This window comes from Blennius ocellaris (genome assembly GCF_963422515.1).
Source record: "Blennius ocellaris genome assembly, chromosome: 10".
Lineage (NCBI taxonomy): Eukaryota > Metazoa > Chordata > Actinopteri > Blenniiformes > Blenniidae > Blennius > Blennius ocellaris.
Window position 1 is genome coordinate 20,717,202 of NC_137659.1, and position 13,433 is coordinate 20,730,634.

At 43.6% G+C, this 13,433-nt stretch overlaps 1 protein-coding gene across 1 annotated transcript in view; it reads right to left on the minus strand.

The window, feature by feature from the left end:
• insra (insulin receptor a) overlaps window positions 1–10,587 on the minus strand; it is a 52,121-nt gene extending 41,534 nt beyond the window's left edge. The window contains exon 1 of the mRNA XM_080503398.1: window positions 9,492–10,587. Coding sequence (XP_080359524.1) covers window positions 9,492–9,567 — 76 coding nt within the window. The 5' untranslated portion in view covers window positions 9,568–10,587. The remainder of the gene's footprint in view (window positions 1–9,491) is intronic.
• Between the last annotated feature and the right edge of the window lie 2,846 nt (window positions 10,588–13,433).

Consider the following 13,433-nt stretch of genomic DNA (forward strand, 5'->3'; position numbering starts at 1 on the left):
CCAAAAATGGCCGAAGTAAAGAATGCAAACAATATCCCATGACACACTTCACCTCTCGTGATAATACTGCTGGAAGTGTTTTAGGCCTCAGTAAAAAACAAATAGAATATTGGACAGCTCTGGTGTTATCTTTAGCACAATGATTCTTAATCAGTAGCCAGGCTTCTGCAATGGAGGCAATAAGTTTGTCATCTTTTGGGATGAAATGACGCTTCGTCACCTGCGAGTATTCTTGACGGTTAGTTCTGACAGAAGCACTTGTTCGGACGAAACGCACCGATGTTTTCAAGCACGTGTCTTAACAAAACACTTTCATGTTCGTAATCAAACTGGATGATTGTCGGGAAGAAAAGGATTCAAAGAGGCAGGACGACAGGAACCAGCAGAGTAATGGTTGCAGAGCGTGTTTCTGAGCCGGGGCAGCTATTCCCACCGCACCACTGTGTCTGTATTTAAAGCAGCGCTGCCCGAGGCGTCCAGACTCGGCCTCAGTGGGACGCTCTTTTTATATCCAATCAGACGCTGACCTGTTGCCGGTAACCTCATTAGTTGTGCGACGTTCCATCAAGCAGCATTTTTTTTTTTTTCCTTCTTCTAACTTTTCTACTTCCTTATTACCTCTGTTCAAATTTTGAATATCCAGGAAACGTTCTCAGGTGAAATATTTGAGTCTGTCTGTACTATTTTTTTATGAGCTACATATCGTAATATTTGTTCTTTTAAAAGTTGAGCACTCTGATTAAATCCATGACGACACAAACGTCCTCAAGCACAACAAATCGGGACGCACCCCTAAATTAAAAAGCCCCTCATTTTGTCCAGGAACCAACAACAACAAAAAAAATGTTTCTATAGCGACAAGGTCAGCGCCAAACATCTGATTCAGAGCCAGACAAGACCGAAACCACCGCAACGGCGCTCTCAGTCGACAATTAGGAGTCATCAGGGGGGCGGATTTCGATTGGAAGCCTCTGTGCCTGCGCCTCGGAGACAGACCATCCTTTACAGTTAATTAAACGGGAGCAGAAAGATGGTTTACAATTTCAGGGACACAGAGAGAGTGGAAAAAAAAAACACTGAGCAAGAAGAAGCACAAAAACCAGACTGGAGGGAGCTGGACAACAACAACATAGAGGTTGTGCCTCCTCATTTCCACTGTGAGCAACAAATTCAATAGACACAGAAACGCATGAATGCAGCAGATTTAGTCATTCACTTGAAGGACATTTTCATTTTTTAGGATAAAATCGGGCTTTAATAACACTGACAAAGCAGGATTACTCAGAGGATGAAGTCTCGTCGGAGGTTTTGTCCTTATTCAGACGTCACTTCAAAACTGTGTTTATCCATAAAACCTCATTAAGAGGAGGAGGAATTATCAGATCTTTATTCATTCAGAAGTGCTCAACCTATTTTCAGACAGATGCTACGTACAGCCGGGGTTGATGGAGCTGGAAAAGGCAGCCAGGGCTTCCTGGTCCGCATTAATCGTGATGCAATCGAAGTCAATGGGCCATAAATGAAATCCGATAGCTGCCGAGACTTGTGACCGTGCTTATTTACGCATTTCCACATCACAAACACGACCCGGGAGGAGGACGAGCTGCAGACGGCCAGTTGTGACATGCTGCTGTCCTCAGAATAACTTTCAGGCAAACGCCTCGGGCAAATCACGTCCCCGTCACAATAATAAAAAAAAAAGATCTAAATTTAAAAACCAGACACACCGACCTTCCACCTCGCGGGGGGGGGGGGGAGGGGGGGGGGGGGGGGGGGCGTTAATGTAGGAAACAAATCCTGCACATCGCTGAGCAGGTAAGGACCCAAGAGTCGCAGTGTTCAATTTGCAACTCGGCTACACAACCCAACAATTCCACTGCACAACAAGCATCGACAGGCAGCGTCTGGTCTTCAGAGGCCGAGCAGGATGGACTGGGGGCCGGGGGCCGGGGGCCGTGAGACTGACGGCGTGTATTTTATCGCTGGGCCTTGGAGAGAGCTGCCGAGGCCTCAGCGAGCGTTCAGGAACACAAACACTCGGTGATTGCAACACTTCCCATGTCAAGATTTCGGCTCCGTCGTTTTTTTCTCTCCACCGAGGCTCAAAAACTTGAGTGAAGACCCTCAAAAGTTCCGTGCAATACACAAAGATAAGAAATTATTTGTACGACCAGTAAGTAAAATGTTTTGGTTTTTGAATCGGTTAAACATTGGGATATTTCATAATGAATTGAATTAATCTACCTTTTTGAGAGACGCCCCAAAAAATTTTTATACAACGGGGGGAAAACCGAGCTATAATGCAAGTCAAATTGTGAAACCTCCATATATTCATCCCACAACCATTTCAGATGGATTTACTGTTATATTCTCTGTAAATTTAGCATTTCAAGACTTAAAAACTGGCATTACAGAACCTGAAAACATTTATTTTTATTACTTCAGGTCACAATTATGGCATCAATTTAATGTATTTGAAAATATCTAAACCGCTTAAACGTTAACCGGTAGAGAAATGGACTTGAACTTTGCCAAAGTATGGCAAAGAAGACACTTCTGTGACTCGCGGTAAACAGTTTTAAGGTACCATGGCACAGCATCAAGCACAAAGTCATTCATTTTAGCTCCAGGCTACGTTTAATAAGTTGGCACACAAAACCTTTCAACTACAAATACTGTCAATGACTTACTTCATCATCCTTTCAGGTATACACAATACACCGTGGTTAATTGGTGATGACTGACTGAGACGGAACGACTGACTCGAGGCCGGTGATGTGAAATTAACAGTCTTCGAGGGGCAACGTGTAAAGATGACAGCCTTGGAGAGACGATGACAAACATGGAAACTTGGCGTCTCATAAGTCCCCACTCGGCTTCAGTCAAGCTTCTGTGTTTTTATACATCTTTTCTGGTATTTCCAATTATTATCCTTTGACCATTTCGATAAATGCAACATTTTGCATTCGTCTTTTTAATTTTTTTATTATGACCCCATATGGTGGGTGGCATCTCCACTGTGGCTAGGCAGAGCAAAGAAGTGATGGCAGGTGAAAGTACACAAGCACAAACTACGGTGAGCGTACTTTGTTAATACGCACACACACACACACACACACACACACACACACACACACACACACACACACACACACACACACACACACACACACACACACACACACACACACACACACACACACACACACACACACACACACACACACACACACACACACACACACACACACACACACACACCCCAACGACAGCCAGGCGAATAATCCATCCATTAGGCGCAATTTGGGTTTCAGTGTCTTCCAGGAATACTTCCATAACTGGACAAGTTGAAACAGGAGGATCAAATTACCAATCCTGGGAACTCCGATCCAGAATCAGTTTGGCCCTCAAGGTTCTTTCGGTGTGTTCTGCTTGTCGAGTGTAAATGCCAATTCTAACTTGTATAACAAACTCCAATAAAAGACAATATAAAGGGGCCATCCACGACCCCACCATGTCACCTAACGCTACTTTTGGGTGTCACTAATAATTCCTCCTTAGTCTCACAAAGGTCTGTGAGGGACAACAAAGCCAGACGACCTCTGTGACCAATGTACCGGCGCAAAAACGGTGAAAGAGCACAGGGAGAGGGCTACAGTTTACAACCTGATCCTCATAAATGGAAAACAAAGACAGAAAACAAAGCACGCAGACAGGTAATTATTACCTCTACCGGGTACACAATAGCAAGAGCACTTCCCTTCCGCCGTAACACGGTGTTGAGGCCAAAGAGTGAGCACGACGACGCCTCTTTGTCGACTTGGCGTGGACCAAATCACAGTGCACAGGTGTGACAGGTTCCTCTACCTTCCAGCTGTATATCATTTACCAACGTGAACTTGTCAGCAGAGATTACACAGCCATTGTCAAGAGCGACAGGTGAAATGATTATTGTACGTGCGCCAAAAAATGTGTTGGTTTGTCTGCGAGGGAAGAGACGACGGCTTCATTTGCCATTTAATTGCTGCACCCGTCCCGAGTGCCGAGGTCGTCGGTGACGAGGCTCGCCTGGACCGAGGCGGCGTTCGGCAGCAGGGCGCCGGTGGCGTTGCAGGCAGCACGCGCTGGTGGTAAAATTGACGCGTTACCATGGCGATAACAATAATGCAGCACAATCGGCCACCTGAGACTCCCAACAGGCCAGCGGGAGGTGAGACGAGTCGGGAGGGATGCAAGTTGCAGCAAAGCTCAGTTTGGAGAAACTTTTCAGCAGGGAGAAGAAAAAAAAAATAATAAAGAAAAACCACAAATGCCGCCTCACTGAGTTTAGAATATAGACACTATAAGCAAGGCTCCTTCGGGTAAAGTCGCAGCATTTAGCCCATATCTGGCTGCTCGAAGCTTTAATGAAAATACAAATCAACAGTCTTTTAGATGTTCTTGTACAGTAGGGGTGTCCAATCCTGGCTGTGGAGGACCTGGACAGAGTCCTGCATGTTTTAGACGTCAACCGAGCTTCAGCACAGCTGAAGATAATGGTGGTGGTGTCATGATCAAGCTGGTATGAGCCGCTCGGGGGTGCTTCCACTGGGACAGATCTAAAACATGAAGGACGCTGTACGTTCACCCAAAACGGGTACAATTATTTCTGGTTTTTTTTTTTATTAAATTTTTTAAATAATTAATACATAAATATCACTTCTTGTCTTCAACTTCACTATTGAATGAGGAACTTAAATATGGTTACTTTCCCCAATACTGGGTCAACCTGAGCTGAAGCCCATTGAGACGCTCCCTCAACAAGAAAAGGTGACAAATCTTGACATTGATTTTGAAGTCTTGTTTTTAACAGACAAGATCTTTTTGCATATTCATCATGCAAAGGTCTCGAGGCCCAACATAATGGCAGGTACGTGATCTCGAGTCCATCGCTTTCAGGCAGATTTTTCAACCGTTGCACATCGTGACTGATCTCAGAGTCACGGTTATGGTGAGCATATCAGCCAGAGGTGTTAAGAAGGTCTGCTTCGCTCCGTCCAGCCCGGCTCCAAGTGTCCAATATACACAAAAACAGGCCCGTTTGTGGCGCCGCGGAGGACGTGGCTGAGAAACCGTTTGAGCGGGCCGCTCGGCGCTGCCTGAATGAAATCACTGGGCACAGCCACGAAAACATAAGCTTCCATTATTAGGAGAAACTTTCCATCACGCTGAGCTGGAGCGCGACCAACAAGTAGCCCAGAAGACTTCCTGACTGCAGCGCGGGGTTCGGTGGGCCTCATGAAATCGGCCAGTGTGAGGGTTAGAGCCCCCCCCCCCTCCTCCACCAAACCACTTCTTCTGTGGCTCGCTCCCGAGTCTGACGGAGGAGGAACGCAATTACGCAACTTGCTTCTGATTGATGTCCTTCAACATTCTCGCTGAAACTGGTTGGATGACAACGCCCCCCCCCACTGAAGTCTGGCGAAAGGTGACGTGGTTCCTCCTCCTCTCAGTTCCTGTTGCACCATGTGCAGCAGCAGCCAGTTCTAAAGTGACCCGGGGGCCTGAACACACAGTAGTACAGCACTAATGTGCCATACCGTATGGCAGGAGGAGCGGCTCCTCATCCGATTTAAGGAACGACCAATATGCAACTTTTGCGTACGAGTATTCAACCGTATTTACAAAGGATGATCTAAAAACATTTATACCGAACATGCAATCTATGTACTTTAACTATTTTTAAAGGAACATTCATCCTTGAGCCGGGATATTTTAAGATGCGTTTTTTTTCTTTTTTTTTTTGTGAAACATTTGTTTATTCAGCTGTTAAATAATAATAATAAAAAATAAAAAATAGTCGAGCTAATTATAGACTGAGGTGGTATTTTTGTATTGAGGGAGTGTCAACACCTTTGCTTTTGCAAAGCATCTCCTGTTCACAGTTAGTACACCGGTTTGGCTTGATTTAAAAAAATATATATATTTAACATTAATGTGACAGACTGCCTAACGAGTCCTTTTTGTGAACAGATTGTATCGCAGGACAGCATTACTCCACATTATAGAGGCAGACATTAGGTAGAAAAGGTCAAATATCTATGATTTTAGTCAGTTTTGCAAAACTTTGCGAAAGGTTTTATTGAATTTTTGGCACCTAATGTCTTTTTAGTCTTGATGAATGCAAACAATCACCACCAATTTTTTTAAGAGCTGAATTTTTAATGACATTTTATGATTTGTGAGTGTGGGTTACATTTTAAGTCTTTATAAATAGTCATATATTTACTCATAGAGCGCCACTTGAAAGCTATAAACCGCATTTTGCTGGATTATCGACTTCTGTAAAACACGTTTGACAGTCATCTCGTCACGTTCACTTGTAGTAGCTGAAAGTATAAAGTGTGTACGATCAGAGTTGATATTCTTTTAGGAGATAACGCCGTCCGTATTAAGTGCAGTGGTGTTTCAGCCTTGGAGACGACGCTCACTGAATTACAGCTCGTGACAGATGCTGGAGCGCAGTCTGGGGGTTGCGAGGCGACTGGAGTGCCGGGGGTTCGGTTTGCGGTCCTCCAGCAGGTCCTGAGCAGCCGGGACTTGGAGGTGGACGGGTGAGGGTGCGGGGGAAGCCTGGTTCTCAGCCCCCTGGGATGTTTTCGCCATCGACCCGATTACTTTTCTAACCTATTTTCTCCGCTCAGCGACCCACTGAGGAAAAGACTCCGGCTATTGGACACTCCATAGTAAGAAACATGGACGTTTGACACACCAGGGACCGTAGGGGAGCGTGTCCCAGGGGACAGACGTCGAGTGGAGTGTCAAACTACTTGCTAAAAGCAAATATACACACAACAACAACAACGTTATCCGTGCTGGCGGCTAACTTGTCTAAGAATACAAACAAATTCATGAGAGTCTCGTAGTCTTGACAACCAAGAGTCCAGACCAGGACTTACAGTCTCACCGTCCTCTCTGATGCTTCGTCTCATCCGTCACCCTCCAACAGTCAAACGTATTTGTCCAGTAGAGACCGTCTCTTCCCATTTGATTTAAGACAGAAGGAATTGAAGTTAATCTCAGAAAATCAGTCAAAAATCAAAACTAATGAAATCTCTACCAGTAAATGTTGAACCTTTTATTTTCCATTTTACTTTTGAACACAACGATGAAATCCATCATTTTCTTTGCTGTTGGTTTGGAAGAAACTCGACAAGATGTGGAAGTTGCCAGATATGATCAGCAGTCGTCTGCTGTACAGATGACACTTTTTTTCCAGAACATCAAGCTTGAACAAATTTTAAATTAACACGTGGTGATGAAAATTAAAACATGAACCTTCAATAAAAAAAAGTGACAGCCGGTGTCGTGACGTCTTTGGTCGCAACTCACAATGTTTAATCTGCCGTCCGGCGCCAGGAGTTCACGGGCGGTTTTGTTGTCACAGTCGTATAATCGAGACAAAAAAAAACCTTGATCAAAATAACAGGAAAACACCAGTGAGCCGATTCCCAACCTGGTGGAACGTTGGCCCATATTCCTGCTGAACTTTACCCTCGTGCAGAAATGCTCCGAGAACAACTTGGTTCTGGGTGTCGTTGTCTCCTGAAAGCAGTGCAGAGGCTACGGGATACTCAGGGTACGTCGCAGAGGTCGTCGCCTCAGAGTCACACAGTCGTTCTTACTGTTCTAACAGAGTTTATGCAACCCGCGCTGCGGTGCAGCGCCTCATAACAAGAATAACACCACCTTTTCACAACACGGCACGCAGGAGATTCACGGCTGCCTTATTTTAACACTCGATTTGCTCATTGCGGCTGTTTTTAAATCAATACTTTGTGAGTAAACCTCAGCGATGACAGATCGCCGGTGTTGTTCCAGCCGGGCTGAGGCCAGACGCCATTTCACCAGGTTTTGCTGGAGCAACAGCAGAGAAGTCACATGAGGACTTAGCAGACAAATAACTTATCTTCATCCCGTCTATAAATTGCAGATAACCTCTTGAGAGTTATCCCCTCTGATGAAAAAAATAAATAAAGACTGCTTTTCTCGTCCAGTGTGTGGAGTGGGAGTGATCTTGGCGACTCCGTCGCGGCTTGTACAGCAGCAAGCAGTCCCACATTCCCTCATTTCTATTACCAATATTTGCTTCAAGTACAGATGCCAGCAAAGTAGCAAATGAGAACATTTCTCCGGGCGATCGCATCCATTCATTCACTCTCATCACCGGTGAAGGTAAGTGGGCTTGTCAGGCACGGCAAAGAAGGCTTATTGTTGCATTCCTGCTCCGGCCACAGCCACAAGCAGAGGATTTACATCTACAATAACAGCCAATTAATACCACTAAACTCCCAGATTACTTTCTTTGCCCGGGACAAAGCACTTTGTTTACAGTTCTGTGCAGACTCACGCAGCCGATAAGTGGCAACCTTTGTCCCCTCAATACAGTGGCGGTCTACGAACAGCACTGCGACCTCGCCAACAAAACAAATCAAAACAAAACAGGACACCAATACTGGCACACAGGGTCATCAGCATGTCCATCATTGGGTCTTCATGCAAATACAAGAAATATCTGCTGCCACTGTTTTGGTTCAGTGAATCACCACAAATGCCTTCAATGTCACTTTTCTTTTATTTTGTCACAAAATGAAATGTCGAAGTTGGAGCTTCGATCAGAATATCATCAAAAAGCTTCAAGCTTCTTTTTTTTTTTTATCTTTCTTTTTGTGTAATATATTCAAAATATGTAATTTTCACAGTTGGATGCATTTTTTGGGCTACCAAATTCAAATTATTATTGAAACTAAAACTGCATTAAAAAAAATATATATATATATATATAACTCACTCATAACTGAATCACTGAACAGTTATTTTTTTTAGTATCAAATGCTCGTTAACTCCTCTCACCAGAAAAACAATATTTATTAATAAGCATGCTTATATTTGGAGACACTGTATTTTTGATGGCCAAATAACATTTTTCGAAAAAAACCGAAAACAATATTGTTTTATATGCATTAAATTTAACTGTTTGATTTAACTATTGGGTGAGGGAGCTTTGTTATTGTCGTGTATATTGCCGGGTATGTAGTTTCTTTGCATCTCTTTGAATATCAGTCCATTGTAGAAGTTGTTGTCAAGTTTCATTTGTGTTTGTTGCAGATGGCAAATCAAGGAAAATCTTCTGAAGTCATGAAATATTCAAACATGAAACAAGTGTCTTTTTTTTTTTTTGAAAAAAGATAAATTAAACGATGTTTTAGGAAATAGGTGAAAAATACAGAGTTGGGGGGGGATTGCCATTAGAAGTAAAAGTTTTCTGGACCTGGACGTCTCTTGCAAAACAGAGAAAAGTTGCACAAGAGCAGAATCACTTTCTGCGGTTTGTTGTTGGAGCTCCTCGTTGCACAAGTCTCACACCGCGTTTGTCCCACAAATAACCAGATCTAAAATAAATGCGATCGGGGGGGTGTTTGAGTTTAATAGCGATCGCTGGAGTTACTCACCTTCTCCGCTCGCTGGATGACAGCTCAGCACCCCGCAGAGAGCGGCCACGGCCAAACACACAGTCCGGAGCCACATCACTGATCCGGGGGGGGAGAGAGAGAGGGAGGGAGGGAGGACTCCCAGCAGCGTCCCGTCGGAGCAGTAATCCTCAGGCTTGGAGCTCAAGTTCTCAAGTGGGGATGGGGCGAGCTTCAGGAGACTGGTTTTGTTGTGCGGCGCGGGCCCACGGGTAAACAAAAATAAACAAAAGACATCCCGGAAGATGGGCGGAGGAACGAGTCCAGCGTGTTCACGTGAAAACACGAGCCGACGCCGCCGCGGCTAAAGTTAGCCGCCGCGTGGAAAACAACACTTAACGAGGCCCGGGGCGACGCGGCGCTCTCCCGGCGGGGGTTTCCAGCCTCTTTGTTGGGCTAGGGTTCAGTTTGTCCGCGTTGTTGGGGGGAGAAAAGCGCAGATAAACGAGACGTGTTCTCCCGAGCAGGGGGAGGGGGGGGAGCTAGCAGCGCTGCTAGCGAGGCTAGCCGCTCCGCCAGGCCACAAGTCAAGTTTACTCTCAGCGCCTCCCCTCAATTAAATCCAACTTTTAGGGAAACAACACGCAGGTTAAAGTGTGGCTGTTGTCTGGTTTGTTTGTTTTTGTTTGTATTTTTTTAATGCAAGGAGGCCAGAGCCGCACGCGGGCCGGTCGGAGCGACCTTTCAGCGGACTTGAGGTGATTTGTGGCTCCGCTGCTGACTCGATGGCTGAGGCATGCGTGGCGTCACGATAGCCGAGAAAAAAAAGAGAAAAATAAAATAAAAATCCTCTCCAAGTCCCGCACAGATAACAACGACCACAAAAAGTGCCCCCCCCCCTTTTTAAGAGTTATTCTCAGAACAAACAAACAACAACAAAAACAGTTTTCTTGTCCTCTCTTCAGTCAGAGCCGAGATTTGAAGTGAGATCAGCGCCGTGTCGGGAGCGCTGACGGACGCATGCTCCGCTTTCTCGCTTTAAACGAGTTGTTTTTAAAAAAAATGGGAATACGCCGAGACAGAGCCTGCGTGCATCCGACGGAGAGGGAGGCAGGGCAGCCGGAGTACGGAGCTGTTTTTCTTTTCTTCCTCCCTCCTGTTGTCGCCGCTCAGACAGAGGTAGGTGGTGGAGTCTCTCCTGCAGGAGCCCCTTCTTCTCCTTCACAGCCAGTAAACAAACCCTGCCAGAGAGCCAGACGGGCTCGAGGGGAAACCCGGACTGGAGCGTACGTGGACCGAACTGATCCCGCCGTGGCGGACGCCAACTCGGTTTCTCCTCTCCCAACAACAGGCGCGTTTGACCACAGAGCTCTGTGCCATGTGGCCCGAAGGCAAACTGCACGATCCAGTGCTCAACCACACTGTATTACACTGTAAACCAGGACTATTCAACTATATTTTTGGGAGGGCCACATTTTCAGAAAGCTAAGGACCCGGGGGCCGGACAATTCCCTGAGCTATTATTCCTGATCTCAACCTGACACGATGCTCTGCCACATTCAAAAGTGTTTTATTGTGGTACCTGGCAAAAAAGTACAAATCACTGACTTTATACACATCATACTGTTTTTGTTTTGGAACAAAGGCTGTTACAGCCCCATAAACACATATTTGAAACATCTGAAAGATTATGTATGTCTTTCTGAATAATTTTGTAAATTCTGACATCTCTACTTGTAATACAAATCCCTTTCTTTCAAGCAATCCACAGGAGAGAGCAAACAGGTTATCAGAATTGAAAGATTAGCTGAACTTGCCAATGGACTTCATGTCACACAGTAGCTGAAAATGTTGAGCATCTGACAACAAAAGCTGTTTATCGAACAGACCACAGCTTTTTATTTTTATTTTTTTTTTGTTTCGTTCTGTTTTTCCTTTTTTTTCTTTGTTTTATGTCCTTTTGTTATAATTGTTATGATTATTTTGGTTTTTGCTCTGTTGCCGCTCAGGCTGGTTTAGTCTCATGGCAGTTGGAAAATATTTAGATCACTGTGATTACTGTATTATTAAAAAGAAAAAAAATGTATGTAGCACTAACAAGGGTATTGTATGTATCTCCCCATCAAGTCTTTCCTTTCCTCTCCTCTATCCTTTCACCCCAACCGGTCTGCAGAATGCCGCCACCTCTGAGTCTGGTTTCTACAAAGTTTCTCCCTGTTGGGGGAGTTTTTCCTTTCCACAGTCACAAACACACCTGCTTGCTCATGTGGATATGTTGGGCTTTTCTATTTTCTCTATAAAAGCAAATTGGAATGACTGTAATGTATTTAAAATGTCTTTCTTTTTTTTAATAAAAAAAAAAAAAGTAAATAGAACTGATCTGCGGGCCGGTCTGATGTCATCCGTGGGCCGGAGTTGGCCCGTGGGCCGCCAGTTGAATAGGCCTGCTGTAAACGATTCATCCACCACAAGAACGGTGCACCTTGAAGCAAAACAATACAGTGGAAAGGTATTCAACTCAAACAACACATGTTTGTAAGCCTTTTCTTTATAATGCAATTTTGCACTTGTGGGAGTAATATCTGTTTATCTAATATAATAATTTAGTCACACACACACACACAAAGTGAAAGTCAACAATGGATTGTTTCCACGTTCAGCAGGCGGATGGCCTGAGAGAAGAACTCCTTCTCTTTCTCTCTGTATTTGCCTTCAGGAAGCAGGAACGTCGCTGACAGCAGAGAGCAGCCAGTCTGTGATGGGGTGGTTGGGTTCACTCGCAATCTTCCTGGTCTTTAACCTGTATTGTTTGAAGAAGAAGAAAAAACTACAATTTATGGACAAATATATATATATACAGACACACACACACACACACATGCAGGTACATCTAAAACATTGTTTACACACTAGAAGCGGTATTATAGCTCAAACGGCGACTTGTTAAACATTTGAAGATTCCCAGCCTTCTCTTTGTAATTTATTTCAGATTATAAGTCATGAGAATTAACAACACAGTGTCTCAAATTGTAATATTTCATACGAGGAGACTTAGGAGATCGTGAATACCACAAGATAAAAGACAAACTACTTTAATGAGACGAGATATAACTGACAAAACAACGGTTGACTTTTGAAGATTATTCATTTCTGTACAAGACACAGGGCAACAATCATCTAAGTATATCCCATGATGAATGATCATGAAGCTGCATGGACAAGAATAAATATACAGATACAGCTCATAAATCTTTAATACAATGCAAAGTTGTATTTTCCCATAGCTTAATTTGAATGGTGAAAAATAAATCTTTGTTATTTCATCTTATATTAGAGTGGTCTTTTAAGTGTCTTAAGAAATTAGAATATATTCAGACGCCCAGTGTAACTAAAATTAATGTAAAGAAACACCATAACTCAAGTAAAAAAACAAGAAGAAATTACATACATAATAATGAATGGTTTATTTTTCCCTTTATGCAATCTAAACAGTGATTCATTAAAAACAAGAGGCAAACATTTGAAGCTGTAATCTGTAATTATTTCAGCTTAGAAACAAATTCATTAAATATCAGAATGTTTCCATTAAAATAAAGAAAAGAAAAACAAGTTTCAACTGTAGGTGAAAATGATCACAGTACAGCTTTTTAGTGTTTGAATAACTGACAATAACACTTTTTACACTTATAATTATCGTACAAGAGGCACGGTAACAGTTATCCAGGTAAACAATGACATAAGAAAAGTAAGAACTTGAACAAAGGTATACATTCACCTTTTTTTTCTTTTTCTTTTTTTAAATGAACTTGTAAAACACAATTTCTTTCAAGAAGGAAATGATTGAGTGCAACCTCCACTGTTGACATGATCATGGTCCTCTTTCTACAATCTCCCCTAAAATGTCCAGCACCCCCTCCTCAGCTTTGAGTTTTACCTCCTTTTTTTTTTTTTTTAAATGACAGGATGCTTGGCAGCCATGGTCAC